This window comes from Protopterus annectens, chromosome 8.part0 (assembly GCF_019279795.1).
Source record: "Protopterus annectens isolate FY-2018-M chromosome 8.part0, PAN1.0, whole genome shotgun sequence".
Lineage (NCBI taxonomy): Eukaryota > Metazoa > Chordata > Ceratodontiformes > Protopteridae > Protopterus > Protopterus annectens.
In genome coordinates this window covers 74,193,664-74,208,926 of record NC_056741.1, presented here as the reverse complement: position 1 = coordinate 74,208,926, position 15,263 = coordinate 74,193,664, and the positions used below count along the sequence as shown (strand labels likewise).

Below are 15,263 nucleotides of genomic sequence, written 5' to 3'. Positions count from 1 at the left end.
CCTCTTTCAAGGCTTTCTAATGTCAACATTTTTTGAAAGGGGTTTTGCTTAAGAGGCTACAGTGATAATCAGTAACCCCTTCTTGGGATCTTAACTTTTATGTTAAAGAAGTTAAACACATGCTCGATGTGAACCAGTTAATCTGACTGAATTGAGGTTCTTAACATGGAAAACAGTTTTACTGATTGCTCTGACCTCTGAAAGAAGAGTATCTGAGTTGCAAGTTCTTATAGTGACTCAACCCTATCTCGTTTCCCACATAAACACGGTTTACATAAAAAACAGGTGTGCAGAACGTGCAACAACATAAAAAAACATAGAAAACAAAAAAATCCACATCAGCCCTGACACCAAGCTAAAAACCAGCTCCACGTTTATTAGGACATTAACATATCATCATATAATTAAGCACTTTTGTCCTTCACTGGACTTCTTCAGAACTAAAGAAATTGTTAGTTTCTGTGCTCAGTATATGGAACAAACAAACAATTATAAGACCATCGTCCAATTAAAAATCTGAACAATCCATTACACAGAAATCAGACTCTACATACAGAAGAAGTAAAAAAAAAACATTTTAAAACCATAACCCTACATTCAAGCTCACAAGTAAAATCAAAAAAAATATGTAAGGAATGTGTAATAAAGTTCATAGTTTGGCTGCTCTCATTTTTAACACTGAGTTAACAGAAATCTAATCATTCAAACCTGATTTTGGAGTGGCATCAGTCTGACTTGCCAGAGGAGTTCCTTTGTTCCAGTTTACTTTCCCATGCCCCTCCTCTGGTATCATGTGGCACAATTCCAGTATCCCAAAAACAAATTTCTTAAAACAGTACAAGTTAATGAGTGTCTGTATAGGGCACTGTTTGGACTAGCTTTTCTTACATCATACAGATATTCATATATCCTTTTCACTAGAGTTTCCTTTCTACCTTTCCTACATAGAAGGAAAGATAATGGTTACATAATGCAATGTGTACGAGGCTGGCTGAATTACAATCACCTCTCCTAAATATAATTTTAGTTTGAGTAATGTTACTTAAAGTGACTTCCTTGTAGTCCAATCATCCTACACACTGTAAAAAATATTTAGTGAAGGGGCAGTATATTACAGCCGCCAGGATGGTTTCTGATGGGAACTTAGATAGAATGATGTCTGTGTTTTTGGACTGGGAATACCCCCTGGACCTTTTGAAGTCACTAAGGACCCAAGTGGTAGAGAACATGGTCTCAAGATTTCAATGCATTTTAGGTAAACCCACCCAACTGAACAGCGTAAGGTCACCTAATGAAAAAAATGAGGAGAAGTTCCACCGAGGGATGACCGCCAACTTTGATAGCCTCACTAGAAGAGTGAAGCAGATCATAAATCACAACTGGGCTATACTTAAAAATGGATGAAGAACTATACAGCCATTTGGGAGACAAACTCAGGTTTATATATAAGGTTCACAACATCAAGGAAAGGTTAGAGAGAGGTGCGTATGAGGCCACGTTAAGTACTACTAAATGTGGCAGCTGTAATTACTGCCAATATATTGTGGACTACAAGGAAGCCACTCTAAGTAACATTACTCAAACTAAAATTATATTTAGGAGAGGTGATTGTAATTCACCCAGCGTGGTATACATTGCATTATGTAACCATTGTCTTTCCTTCTATGTAGGAAAGGTAGAAAGGAAACTAGTGAAAAGGATATATGAATATCTGTATGATGTAAGAAAAGCTAATCCAAACAGTGCCCTATACAGGCACTCATTAACTTGTACTGTTTTAAGAAATTTGTTTTTGGGATACTGGAATTGTGCCATATGATACCAGAGGAGGGGCATGGGAAAGTAAACTGGAACAAAGGAACTCCTCTGGCAAGTCAGACTGATGCCACTCCAAAACCAGGTTTGAATGATTATATTTCTGTTAACTCAGTGTTAAAAATGAGAGCAGCCAAACTATGAACTTTATTACACATTCCTTACATATTTTTCAGATTTTACTTGTGAGCTTAAATGTATTGATTGTTCAGATTTTTAATTGAATGATGGTCTTATAATTGTTTAATTGTTTGTTCCATATATTGAGCAGAGGAACTAACAATTTCTTTAGTTCTGAAGAAGTCCAGTGAAGGACAAAAGTGCTTAACTATATGATGATATGTTAATGTCCTAATAAACGTGGAGCTGGTTTTTAGCTTGGTGTCAGGACTGACATGGATTTCACAAGGACAGGGTTTATTTGAGAACTAATCTGTCTTTTATGCATAAAGTGGTATCTGAGTTTACTTTAAGCCAAACTATCTATTCCTGCATTTTCTTTACTGATCTTGAAAATGAGGGAAAAAGGATGTGCCATACATTTTATGTCCACTGACAACTCAAGTACATTATTGACAGAACTAAATCTTTCAGATCTTCAGATCGGCTCTTCTTGTAAAGGTAAGAAGAAGGAGGAACCGGTGTCAATACAGACTATTTTCAAATGCTCGTCTAAGGCTATTAACTTCTTTAATCCCACCAGAAGAAGGAGGAACCGGTGTCAATACAGACTATTTTCAAATGCTCGTCTAAGGCTATTAACTTCTTTAATCCCACCAGAAGAAGGAGGAACCGGTGTCAATACAGACTATTATCAAATGCTCGTCTAAGGCTATTAACTTCTTTAATCCCACCAGAAGAAGGAAGAACCGGTGTCGATACAGACTATTTTCAAATGCTCGTCTAAGGCTATTAACTTCTTTAATCCCACCAGAAGAAGGAAGAACCGGTGTCGATACAGACTATTTTCAAATGCTCATCTAAGGCTATTAACTTCTTTAATCCCACCAGAAGAAGGAAGAACCGGTGTCGATACAGACTATTTTCAAATGTTCGTCTAAGGCTATTAACTTTTTTAATCCCACCAGAAGAAGGAAGAACCGGTGTCGATACAGACTATTTTCAAATGCTTGTCTAAGGCTATTAACTTCTTTAATCCCACCAGAAGAAGGAAGAACCGGTGTTGATACAGACTATTTTCAAATGCTCATCTAAGGCTATTAACATCTTTAATCCCACCAGAAGAAGGAAGAACCGGTGTCGATACAGACTATTTTCAAATGCTCGTCTAAGGCTATTAACTTCTTTAATCCCACCAGAAGAAGGAAGAACCGGTGTCGATACAGACTATTTTCAAATGCTCGTCTAAGGCTATTAACTTCTTTAATCCCACCAGAAGAAGGAAGAACCTGTGTCAATACAGACTATTTTCAAATGCTCGTCTAAGGCTATTAACTTCTTTAATCCCACTAGAAGAAGGAAGAACCTGTGTCAATACAGACTATTTTCAAATGCTCGTCTAAGGCTATTAACTTCTTTAATCCCACCACAACAACATTTTTCAGGTAGGGTCAAGGTCCACACTATCAGGGCTTTGGCATTATCTATGGCTTTTTGGAAAGGGTTGGTTTTAGTAGTATTCTTGAAGCTGCTACTTGGTCCTCTGTACATACTTTTACAAAGCATTATTGATTCCTTCTCTAGGTCTAGATCAGGCTTTGCTAGGACCATTCTCCGGGGAATTCTAGGCTCTTCATCTTCCACCTTCCCCATGACGATCAGTCACAAGTGGAGTCCCACAGGGATCACTCCTGGGTCCTCTCCTGTTTGGCAACTACTTTTCAGAATTCCAGGCCAACACGAAGGGACTCTGGCTGACCAAGTTCACAGATGACTGCAAGCTGGGAGCCATTATTAACTCCCCAAGTGATGTAGACATCCTACAGAAAGGCCTCACTGAAACCAATGACAGGTGTCAAAACCATGGCCTTAAGCTTAATGCCATCATCTTTGGGAATACTCAGTTCCAAATAATTACCACATTAATGGGAGACCACTGAACACTGAAGGCATTATAAGAGATCTGGGGACACAGGTTGATAGCAACCTCTCCTTCGACCACCACATTGCCACTGTGGTCAGAATGTCCTTCTATGTGGCACATCTCATTACCAAGGGTTTTGCATCCAGGAAGAAAGAGGTCATCATCTCTCTCTACTCTTCCCTCATTAGGCCAATCATTGAGTATAATGCCCTATTTGGCATGTACCTCACTAGACACATGCAACAGCTGGAAAGGTCACAAAAGTACCTCGCGGAGAGGATTCTAGGCCTTAAACACATGTCCTACATGGACAGACTCAAAAATCTCCAGCTATTGTCTGTCTCATATCGTCTACTAAGAGGCGATCTCTGCTTGACTTACAAAGCCATGTCTGACCCAGCTCTGTTAGAAATGCTATATCTAAAGAAATCCCAATCCCTCTACACCACATGCTCCAGAGACCTCAACCTCATTACCACAATCAACAGAACATGGTGGAGGGACAGGTTGATAACCCAGAGACTGCCCATGCTCTGGAATAGACTTCCCATGCATGTCAAGCAGAACACCTCACTGGCCCTCTTCAAGAGAAATCTTGATGAGGGGATGGGAAATAGAAAGTTAACCCCGAGGATCAATCCAGTGGCTCTACTTGATTAGAGGCACTGGGAACTAACGTCGGGCAGCACGATGGCAGGGCACTTCTATGGGCTAGGCTTGTAAAGGGTCCAGGGCCATTAGCCTAGTACACACCTATGAACCTATGTAATAAACTAAGGTAATCTACACATATAGCTAAGGCTACTGCAGCAGTGATCAATATGATGAACATAGTACAGTTATGTAAACTTACCTTAACAGCAGATGTTCAAATTATTACTGCTGCAGTAGCCACTCCCTCGGCCATCCCTTTATTTTATGGTGTATTGTTTATACCAGGTTGTGGTTGTTTATTTTTTGTTCTTCCTAACATTGTCTTTTCAGAGCCCAGCCTCACAGCCTGTGTTGGCAGGAAAGCTCTGATGGACTTGGCATCAAAACTTGTCTTTTAGTAAGCTCAGCTTGAGCTGCATGACAGTTTAGGTACATGGAAGGTGCCATGAAGCTTTGGAAACTGACTGGCTGTTTTGTCCTTGGCAAGATATAATTCAATATAGTTAAGGCTACTACAGCAGTAATCATTCAAACATCTATTGTTATGGTAAGTTTACTTACACAACTGTACTATCGTTAGAGACCATGAGAACATTTTTAGACACTGTTTCAGGATACTCATCACAATTAGCCTGGCAACAGAAGTTGTGGGGAAGTGCTGGTCGTTGGTTTCAACAGGAATGCCTCTGGGGTGGTGCAAATATGAATATAACTGCTTTCAGTTTGGTTTGCTTAAGATAATGTTGGATTTGCTAGTGAGTATTTAAAGTTCAGTACAAAACAACTAACCTGAAAACCTTCTGCCACTAGCAAGAGCCCGTAAACTAATCATAGTAAAAAATCACTAATTTAACAAATCAGTGCAAGCAGTATCCGTACACTCAATATTAAGCAATATTATCAAAGGTCTTTTAGCCTGGGGAGTAGTTTAAGGGGGGGAGACTTCACAAAATTATACTTATGTGCTGATTGTCAACAGTCAAATGGGAATAAGGACATTTATTTGTCTAATTATCATAAGGAGTGGGCAACAACAGATAGACTGGGTTTAAGAGGACAGATCCATCAGGAGTTACTATTAGTAACTTTACAAGATATTAGTCTTATGATACTGTAGCACTTCAGTCTTTCAGTATTATTCTGATTTTTTAAATTGTATCAATAAATTTATTTACTAGCATTTCACACCAAATTTTATTTAGTAGCAAGTAAACTGGATATATGAAACCTGTTTTTGTTTTTATCTGACAGCATTATGAATGATGGCAATGAAAGATAGTATCTGAAATAATTGTTTTTATTTTCTTGATTTCATGTTGCTTTGGATTAAAAATATGTTCCCTTAATGATTGTTTAATATAACAAAAATGATGTAAGCTGCAAAAGCATGTTCTAGCATGTGAAATGTTTTATTTAACTGCCCTGGTATGAAAGTTTGTGACAGAAATTTTTGCTTTTTATCAGATTTTTCTCAAGTGAAAAATGAATCCGTTTTGCAAGTTAAGCTTAATGAAGAAAAAGGAAAGAATCTGAACCTGACCAGTAATCAAATGCTTCTTCAAAGTCAGCTTGATGACGTTAAACAAAACTTCAGCATGGTGAACAGAAAATATGAGCAGCTGGCGGGGAATGTATCTAGGGTCAGAGATGAAATGTGCATCACACCAGATAATGGTAATAATTTCTTAGTAGTGCTTCATTAAATGCAATGTACAGCTGTTTAAACCACTTTATTTATTTTTATTCATTCACACATTCAGTAATTACCTCATTAACCCAGTCTGGGGTCACAGAGGACCTGATGCTTATCCCAGTGCTCAGTAAGCATAAGACGGGAATTAATCAGGAATTCAACACTATCCTACCGCAGCATGCTCAAACATACCCACTGAGACATGGCATGACCCCACATCAACTTTGGGGATCGCCAATTTACCTAGGGTATATCTTTGAGAAGTGGGAAGAAACTGGAGCAACCTACAAACACACAGACCCAGAGAGGGCATTTACACTCTGGACAGAAGGCATCCCAGCTAAGATCCAAACTAGACAACTAATTACCATGCAAAAAGAATATTATCCAAGGTGCAAGAATGCCACCCATTTATTTATTTATGGACTGATAATGTGAGATATAATGGTATGCTCTCCAAGAGTGGTTTCAGTATGCCACAGATTTATTTATTTATCTATTTATTTATTTATTGACTGGTAATGTGAGATATACTGCTATCCTCTCCAGGATGAGTTTCAGTGTGCTGTACCCACTAAGTACTGGAAAGGTCCATGGTTCACCCATGACCTTGAAAAGGATATACTGGGTGTCATGGAATGAATGAACAAATGAATGAATGAATGATTTGTTTGATAATTGAGAAGCTGTAATCCTTGGGGAAAATAAAAATTTTTAGCCATGACCTGTGCCACAAGCAACATCGGATACAATCAGCACATGACTTATATACATTTTTTCAAGATGAAACAGACTAGCAAAGACACACTGATTCTGAAGTTGTGCATAAATGAAGCAGCATACGAGGCAAATTGGGTGTCATGTGATTTAGGTGCGATTTGTGTACAGAGGTATAAGGTAACTGCCATTTTTGTATGCAAGAGAAAGTGACCCCATTTTATTTCAAAGCATTTTAAGTGACAATAACACTAGTAAATTTCTGTGGGGGTGGGCAGGCTCCATTCTAGGTCCTGTATTACACTCGCTATTTATTAACAGTATTATTAATATACTTCCTCCGGATAACACGGCATTTTATGCAGTGGACATTATGGAGATTATTCTTCAGCACAATGGCCCCTCAGCAATATCAGTCTGGATATCCAGTCAAAAGGACATCTCCTCCCTATGAAAATGGCTAATTAAACTGTGACAACTTTGCCCTGAATGTCTCCAAAACACCAGTAATGCACAAAAACTATCACAGACTATAACTCTAAGCAATAAATCTATTTTTACAGCAGAGAAATAAAGGTATCTTGGTCTTACTTTGGAGCAATCACTGTCATTTAAATCACTTGCTGACGTATCTGTTTCAAAGGTTATTTCTGTACTGAAAGCAGCCTAGGACACCAGTCTGACCCTTGCCAAAAATATCTTCATGCCAAGGATAGAATCTCTCTGTCAGTCATGTCCCTCCACTCTGCCTACAATACCAACAAACTCCAGAGAGCAATAAAAGCTATACACAGGTTTATTAGACTATCTTCCTAACTAGAACACTGTAAAAAGCCAACTCTCTACTCATCACAGCACATTCAATCCTTCTCCCATACTCCCTTAAATTTAAAATTCTAAATAGTCGAGTCTGCCTATCCCTTAAAAACAAACTACTAATTGAAACCTCCCTTTATGCACTCAGAAGTCAGGGCAATGACACTTTAACACTAAACAGGCCCTCATATAGACTCAGGTTTGCAGAAAAAAGTTTCAGCAAAGTTATCCAAGATAAGTGGAACAAGTCACAGTTACGTGTGGTTGCCACATTCGTGGATAAGTGGTTTTAGAGTGAAAATGTAATATTGTGGTGAGTTTAATTGCAAATAGTTGTATTTCATATGAATTGCAAAGTACTTTTGGGGAATATTCCCGTTCTCCTTTGTTGTGTGGCAGTGGAGTTGGCATATATAAGTCAGGGGTGTGTTGGAGCAGAGAGAGCTTGCTCCCCTGCCAAAAAAATGTATTTATGTGTTTTAACAGTGTTTTCAACTCACTGGTTTTGCCATTTATTTTTCAAAAACTGGTGAGTCAAACAAGCATGCTTCACTCACTCATAGGTAAACCCCTGGACTACCTTCCCTCAGAAATCAGGTAAATTACATAATAATCTCCTTTCAGAAGCTTATAGCACACCTAAAACGGTCTTACAAATGTACCTGTTTTCTTGGCAAGGGCTAATTCCCACCATATGTAATATTTCCATGTAGCTCATCCTGAAAATTCTATCTGTCATCTTTCCAGTAACAATTCCTTTGTCTGTCCTCCACCCTATGGGGAATGTTAACTTATTGTTAATGGGTACATAAATGAATAGTGATGGATATTAGAGCATATTAGTCAAAAATTGTGGTATTCTATACAAACAGCCACATTGTTATATAATTTGGTTGAGGTTCAGAACAAAAGCTGATTCAAAATCTGTTAAATATTTGTAACTGAATGTTTGCTATTTTCTTAAGACTCCGATTCTTGCGCTGTGAATATGAACTTTTCAGAGCAGTGGCTGATTCCATGTGTGATTGTTTCTCAATTGTGTGTTTGTAATTTTCTGACTTGGTACCTGGGACATGGCTGAAAAGGGTCTTTGAACAAGTCCACTTACTTCCTTAGAAAAGAATGAACAAATAAATTAATAAAATTAATAGTCAAGGGAACATAAAAACTATATGCTGTTAGGACATATTTATTGTGACAGCAGAATTATATTGACTCTATAGTTCTATAATTTGTTTAATAAATGTTATGGCATTTTATGAACTGTAATATCCTTTAACTAAATAAAATAATATTTTCAAACTAGTTATCCAAGTGGAAAAAATATATATATATTGCATAATACAAAGTGTTACAAGCAGTGCTCCTCCAGGAACCATGACCCCAAATGAGATTTAGATGATTAGTAACCATGAACTCTGTCTGAGAAGATGAAAGGTTAGTATCCATAACCCCGAACGAGACTTGAATAATTAGTAACCATGAACCCTGTCAGAGAATATAAAGGGTTACTAACCATGACCCAGAATGAGACTAGAACAGTTAGTAACCATGACCCCAACTGACACTGGAACACTTAGTACCCATGTCCCAGCTGAAACTTTAACAGTTAGAAAGCATGATCCTGACTGAGACTAGAACAGTTGGTAACTATGACCACAACTGAGACTTGATTAGTTAGTAACCATGACCCTGACTGAGACTAGAACAGTTAGTGACCATGACCCTGACTGAGACTAGAACAGTTAGTGACCATGACCCTGACTGAGACTAGAACAGTTAGTGACCATGACCCTGACTGAGACTAGAACAGTTAGTGACCATGACCCTGACTGAGACTAGAACAGTTAGTGACCATGACCCTGACTGAGACTAGAACAGTTAGTGACCATGACCCTGACTGAGACTAGACCAGTTAGTGACCATGACCCTGACTGAGACTAGAACAGTTAGTGACCATGACCCTGACTGAGACTAGAACAGTTAGTGACCATGACCCTGACTGAGACTAGAACAGTTAGTGACCATGACCCTGACTGAGACTAGAACAGTTAGTGACCATGACCCTGACTGAGACTAGAACAGTTAGTGACCATGACTCTGACTGAGACATGAATGGTTAATAATCATGACCCTGACTGAGACTGGAAGAGTTAGTAACCATGAACCCTAAGTCAGACTTGAATGGTTAGTAACCATAACCCTTTTCTGAGACTTGAACTGTTAGTAACCACGGCCCCTGAATGAGACATGAATGTTTAGTAACCATGACCCACAACTGAGACCTGATTGGTTAGTAACCATGACCCCTGACTGTGACTAGAATGGTTAGTAAAAAATAAAACAAAGCCAGCAGATCAAGGCAAGCAGTATGATTTTATTAGCGTATCTTAAAGCATAATAAACAGACTGGTTTCGGCTCAATTAAGTCTCAGCCTTCTCCAGTGTTTAAAATAAAATGAGAACAATAGTCCCTATTATAGTGAACATGCAAATTGATGTTAAAGCATGACTGGGTCCTTACAAATGTTCATTCATGCCAGGTGCAAATAATGCCCCCAGCTTAATTATCCATTTCTTTTCTTTTGAATCCAAAAGGCTATGCCATCCGGCTTTATTAGCACTGTTTCCCATGATTTTGTCAATAACTGTAAATCTGAATGTAGCATTGGGATGTTTAATTGTACGTTTGTATAATGCATTACTGTTTTTTTTTTATTTCTTATCCCACTAAAGTGTTCTGAAATACGGATCCTAAGGGGTCTGGATGTCTGTCCAACATAAAAGGTAAGGCAACTACAGGTAACTAAATAAATGAGCCACTCTCCCACAATTCGCAAAGAACTGAATCTGGAAAACATTGCCTGTATTACTGCTGGAAAACTCCTTAGTTTTGTTCATAGCTTTACAATGGGTACAGTGGCCACAGGATACACAACCTGTAAGTAAGTCCCCAACCATAGTCCATTGTCCAGAAACCCCTGTAGTTTGGTTGATGTGTTTGTAGTGGCTCAACTGGGACCCTATGTTTCTCACCCTCCAAAATGACAACAAACACCTGTCTCCCAAAATGGTGGAAAAATAATCATCCGCTCTTAATATGTTCCAATGTCTCTGAACAATATTAAGTAAAGTTTCTGTGTTCCTACCATAAGTAGTAACAAGACGGATCACAGATTGTTGGTTGGTCCCTTGTTCTTTGTATTGTAATGTATCTGTCCTATCTAATGAAGAAGCCGTATTACTAGCACTCAGGACGTAACCCATTTGGTAACCTCTGTCCCTAAATCTATCGATAAGGTCATCCTTATACTGTACATAACTATCAGGCTTGGAACAAATACGTTTCATTCTAAGAAATTGGGACTTAGGTATGTTTCTGCAGATGTGAGGTGGATTAATGCTGGAGGCATGGAGAAGGGAATTGTATTGGGGGTATTTCCTATATACCTGTGTTTCTAGGGTGTGATCTGCATTCCTAGTAATCAATACATCCAAAAATTGATCCTACCGGAATGATAACTAAGAGTGAATTGAATACCCCGTTTGTTTTCGTTAAGATAACCTACAAATTCCTTCAGATAACTCTCATTCGATCTCCATACCATCCAGAAATCATCCAAGAAACTCCTCCAAATGTCAATTTAATTTATGTAAATGTTGTGGGAATTGTCACAAATAATGAGATCCTCAACATAAGCCATGAATAAATCTGCATAAATGGGGGCAAAAGAAGCCCCCATAGCAGTCCCCTTAGTTTGCCAAAAGCATTGGTCATGGTAAAAAAAGATATTCTTAGTATGTGTTCAGCAAGCCTGATAATTAAAGTATTCATACCTGGAGGGTAGAGATCTGACCTGTTCAACCAGTATTCTAGGGCATCCAGGCCCACCCAATGTGGTATGTTTGTATATAATGCCGACACATCTAGGGTACAGAGTAGCCAGCCAGGTTCCAATTGTGTATCAGCTATAATCTGGAGAACCTCAGTGGTGTCACGAAGTCTGGAATGTACCCACTTAAGTAAAGGTTGTAACTTCAAAGTTAAATATTGTGATAGGGTTTTGATGATAGAGCCCCTATCAGAAACAATATGTCTACCTGGTGGGTGATGCAGATCTTTATGTATCTTGGGGAGGAAATAAATATATTGATTTGTTAGATCTGGGACCATTAGTTGTAAATCAAAGTCCAAAATAATACCCTCCTCCCTAGCTAAGGCCAAAAATTGGTCGATTTCCTTCTTCATATAGTATTGTCCATCACCCAATTGTCTCATAGCCTCCTTGTTATACTGTTCCCAGTTCATGACCACCACTGCTCCCCCCTTATCTGCTGATAATATAACCAAGTCCTTATGATCCACCAGTTCCTGTAAAGCTGTTTGTTCAGTCTTTGAGAGATTATTCACTTTACATATATAGTTCCTAGAGCTATAATGTAGATCTTCCAAAACTGCAGTCTGGAACATAAGTACATTGGAGTGCATCGGGGGGGATAAACTTAGATTTATGATAATGAAACCTGTCTTCACTTGTCTGATTATCAGAATCTTTGCAAACTTTCTTAAATTCAATAATCTACAAAAGGCTGTACCATCGTGAGCTAGTCGATCTTCCGGAACAAAAAAAAAACAGGAATAAAATTCAATCCCTTATTAAGGATCTTTATTTGTACATCAGACAATGTTACATTAGAGATGTTCAAGACATTATTCTGAGTTGCTATTTCCGAGTCATTAGTTCCAATAAGATATCCATGTTTCCTATTTCTGTTTTGTGTTTGCAAATAGTATAGAAAATATTATATAAAAATATTATAAAAAATGAAATCTGTGCCTTCCGGTGTGATGTAGCCTGACAAACCCCCTATAGAGGAGGAAAACACAATATTGGACCGAAAGCAGTCTGTCTTAGGTGTAGCCCAATTGGGACTGGCCCCAAACAAAATTCCACAAAGTTCACCAATTTTAAAAAAGCCTTATATTGACCATATAAACTAGTAAAACTAGTCCAAAAAATGACAGATAATAATGTGAAGAAATGGGCCAATGATTGCCCTTGCTCACTGGCACCCAGCACTGTTAATAGAAACCAAATATGGCTCAATTAAGTCTCAGCCTTCTTTAGTGTTTAAAGTAAAATGAGAACCATGACCCCAACTGAGACTAGAACAGTTAATAACCATGATGTAATCATGAACCCAAATGAGACTAGAACAGTTAGTAACCATGATGTAATCATGACCCCAACTGAGACTAGAACAGTTAGTAACCATGATGTAATCATGAACCCAAATGAGACTAGAACAGTTAGTAACATGATGTAATCATGACCCCGACTGAGACTAGAACAGTTAGTAACCATGATGTAATCATGACCCTGACTAAGACTAGAACAGTTAGTAATCATGTAATTATGACCCCAACTGAGATTAGAACAGTTAGTAACCATGATGTAATCATGACCCCAAGTGAGACTAGAACAGTTAGTAACCATGATGTAATTATGACCCTGACTGAGACTAGAACAATTAGTAACCATGATGTAATCATGACCCCAACTGAGACTAGAACAGCTAGTAACCATGATGTAATCATGACCCCAATTGAGACTAGAACAGTTAGTAAACATGATGTAATCATGACCCCAACTGAGACTAGAACAGTTAATAACCATGATGTAATCATGACCCTGACTGAGACTAGAACAGTTAGTAACCATGATGTAATCATGACCCCAACTGAGACTAGAACAGTTAGTAACCATGATGTAATCATGACCCCAACTAAGACTAGAACAGTTAGTAACCATGATGTAAGCATGACCCCAACTGAGACTAGAACAGTTAGTAACCATGATGTAATCACGACCCCAACTGAGACTAGAACAGTTAGTAACTATGATGCAATCATGACCCTGACTGAGACTAGAACAGTTAGTAACATTCAAAACAAACCTCCTGCACGAGGACTACTGCACGGCTCGAAAATCAAATAAGATCCAAAAAACATGTTGAGCCAGCAAACTGTGACCTGAAAAAGACATTTATTAATTATTATAGCATAAAAACAAGTAACCAGACCGGTTTCGGCTGGTAAAAAACACAGCCTTCATCAGTGTAAACCAGAAGAATCAAATGCTACTGTTTAAATACATTCAAGTGCAACTCCATTGGTTCATTTTCAAAATTGATCATTAAGGCCAGGTGGGAATAATCCACCTAACTTTACAATCCATTTCTTTTCTTTAGAATCTAGAATAGAATGCCATCCTGTTTTGTGAAATTTGTTACCCTTGACAACATCAATGATCATGAAAGAAAATTTTGTAGTTTTATGTGTCAAACAATGTTTATACAAGGCATTGTTAACTTTTTTATTTTTGATGTTACTTACATGTTCAGAGATTCTCAGCTTGAGAAGATGAGATGTTTGTCCAATGTAAAAGGACCCGCAGGTGCATGTTGCCAAACAGACTACCCAGTCGCTGCTACAATTAGCAAAAAAATTGGATGTCATAAACCATGGCACAATTTTTACTAGTAAATTGTTTAGATTTGGTTACTTTATCACAACTGATGCAATGCCCACATGGGAAGCAGCCGATCAAAGGTTCACCAGTTAAGGTGGTTTGTTGTGAGTGAGCGTGCCCAGTATCATGAGTATGTTTATAATTGTTAAAGCAAGATGCCAAGTTCTTACCGTTACGAAATGAAAACAGGCATCTGTCTGGTATTATGTTGTCTAGTTCTTGATCACATTGTAATATGTTCAAGTGTCTATGTATGCTGTTGATTAATAAATCAGAGTTTCTGGCATAAGTGGTTACAAACCTGATAGGTTGGGGTTCCTCCCTGTTCCGTGGTTTGTAGGTTAACAAATCCTCCCTGTGAAGTGTGTTGGCCCAATTGCTGGCTTGCAGAACATGTCCCATATGGTATCCCCTGGATCTGAATCTGTTGGTCAGGTCCTGTCTGTGTTCTTGAAAAGAGGCTTCATGGGAACAAATCCGCCTCATTCTTATGAATTGAGATTTCGGGATATTTCTAGTGATGCGAGGAGGATGGAAGCTGGATGCATGGAGGACAGTATTGTATTCAGGGTACTTCCTGAAGACCTCTGTACTTAAAGTGTGGTCAGGTTGTCTGTTAACCAGAACATCAAGAAAGGTGATAGTACTTACATGATAGTTTGTTGTGAATTGAAGACCCCATTTGTTGTCATTCAAGTAAGATATAAATTCAGCTAGACATTCTACATCTGCCCTCCATACCACCCAGCAATTATCCAAATAATGTCTCCAGATGTCGATTTCATCCAAATAGATATTGTGACTGTTATCATAAATGATTTGATCTTCAATGAAGGCCATGAATAGGTCAGCATAGATGGGGGCAAAGGACACCCCCATTGCTGTACCCTTGGTTTGCCAGTAGCAAGTATCCTGATAAAAGAAGACGTTATTGGTAAGGACATGTTCTGCAAGACCTACCAGGAAAGAGTTGAAGTCTGGTTCATATAAA

At 38.4% G+C, this 15,263-nt stretch overlaps 1 protein-coding gene across 1 annotated transcript in view; it reads left to right on the top strand.

Moving 5' to 3' along the window:
- LOC122808654 (CD209 antigen-like protein E) overlaps window positions 1-15,263 on the top strand; it is a 485,527-nt gene that overhangs the window by 231,771 nt on the left and 238,493 nt on the right. Inside the window, exon 3 of the mRNA XM_044079627.1 lies at window positions 5,978-6,187. Within this exon, the coding sequence (XP_043935562.1) occupies window positions 5,978-6,187 (210 nt within the window). The remainder of the gene's footprint in view (window positions 1-5,977; window positions 6,188-15,263) is intronic.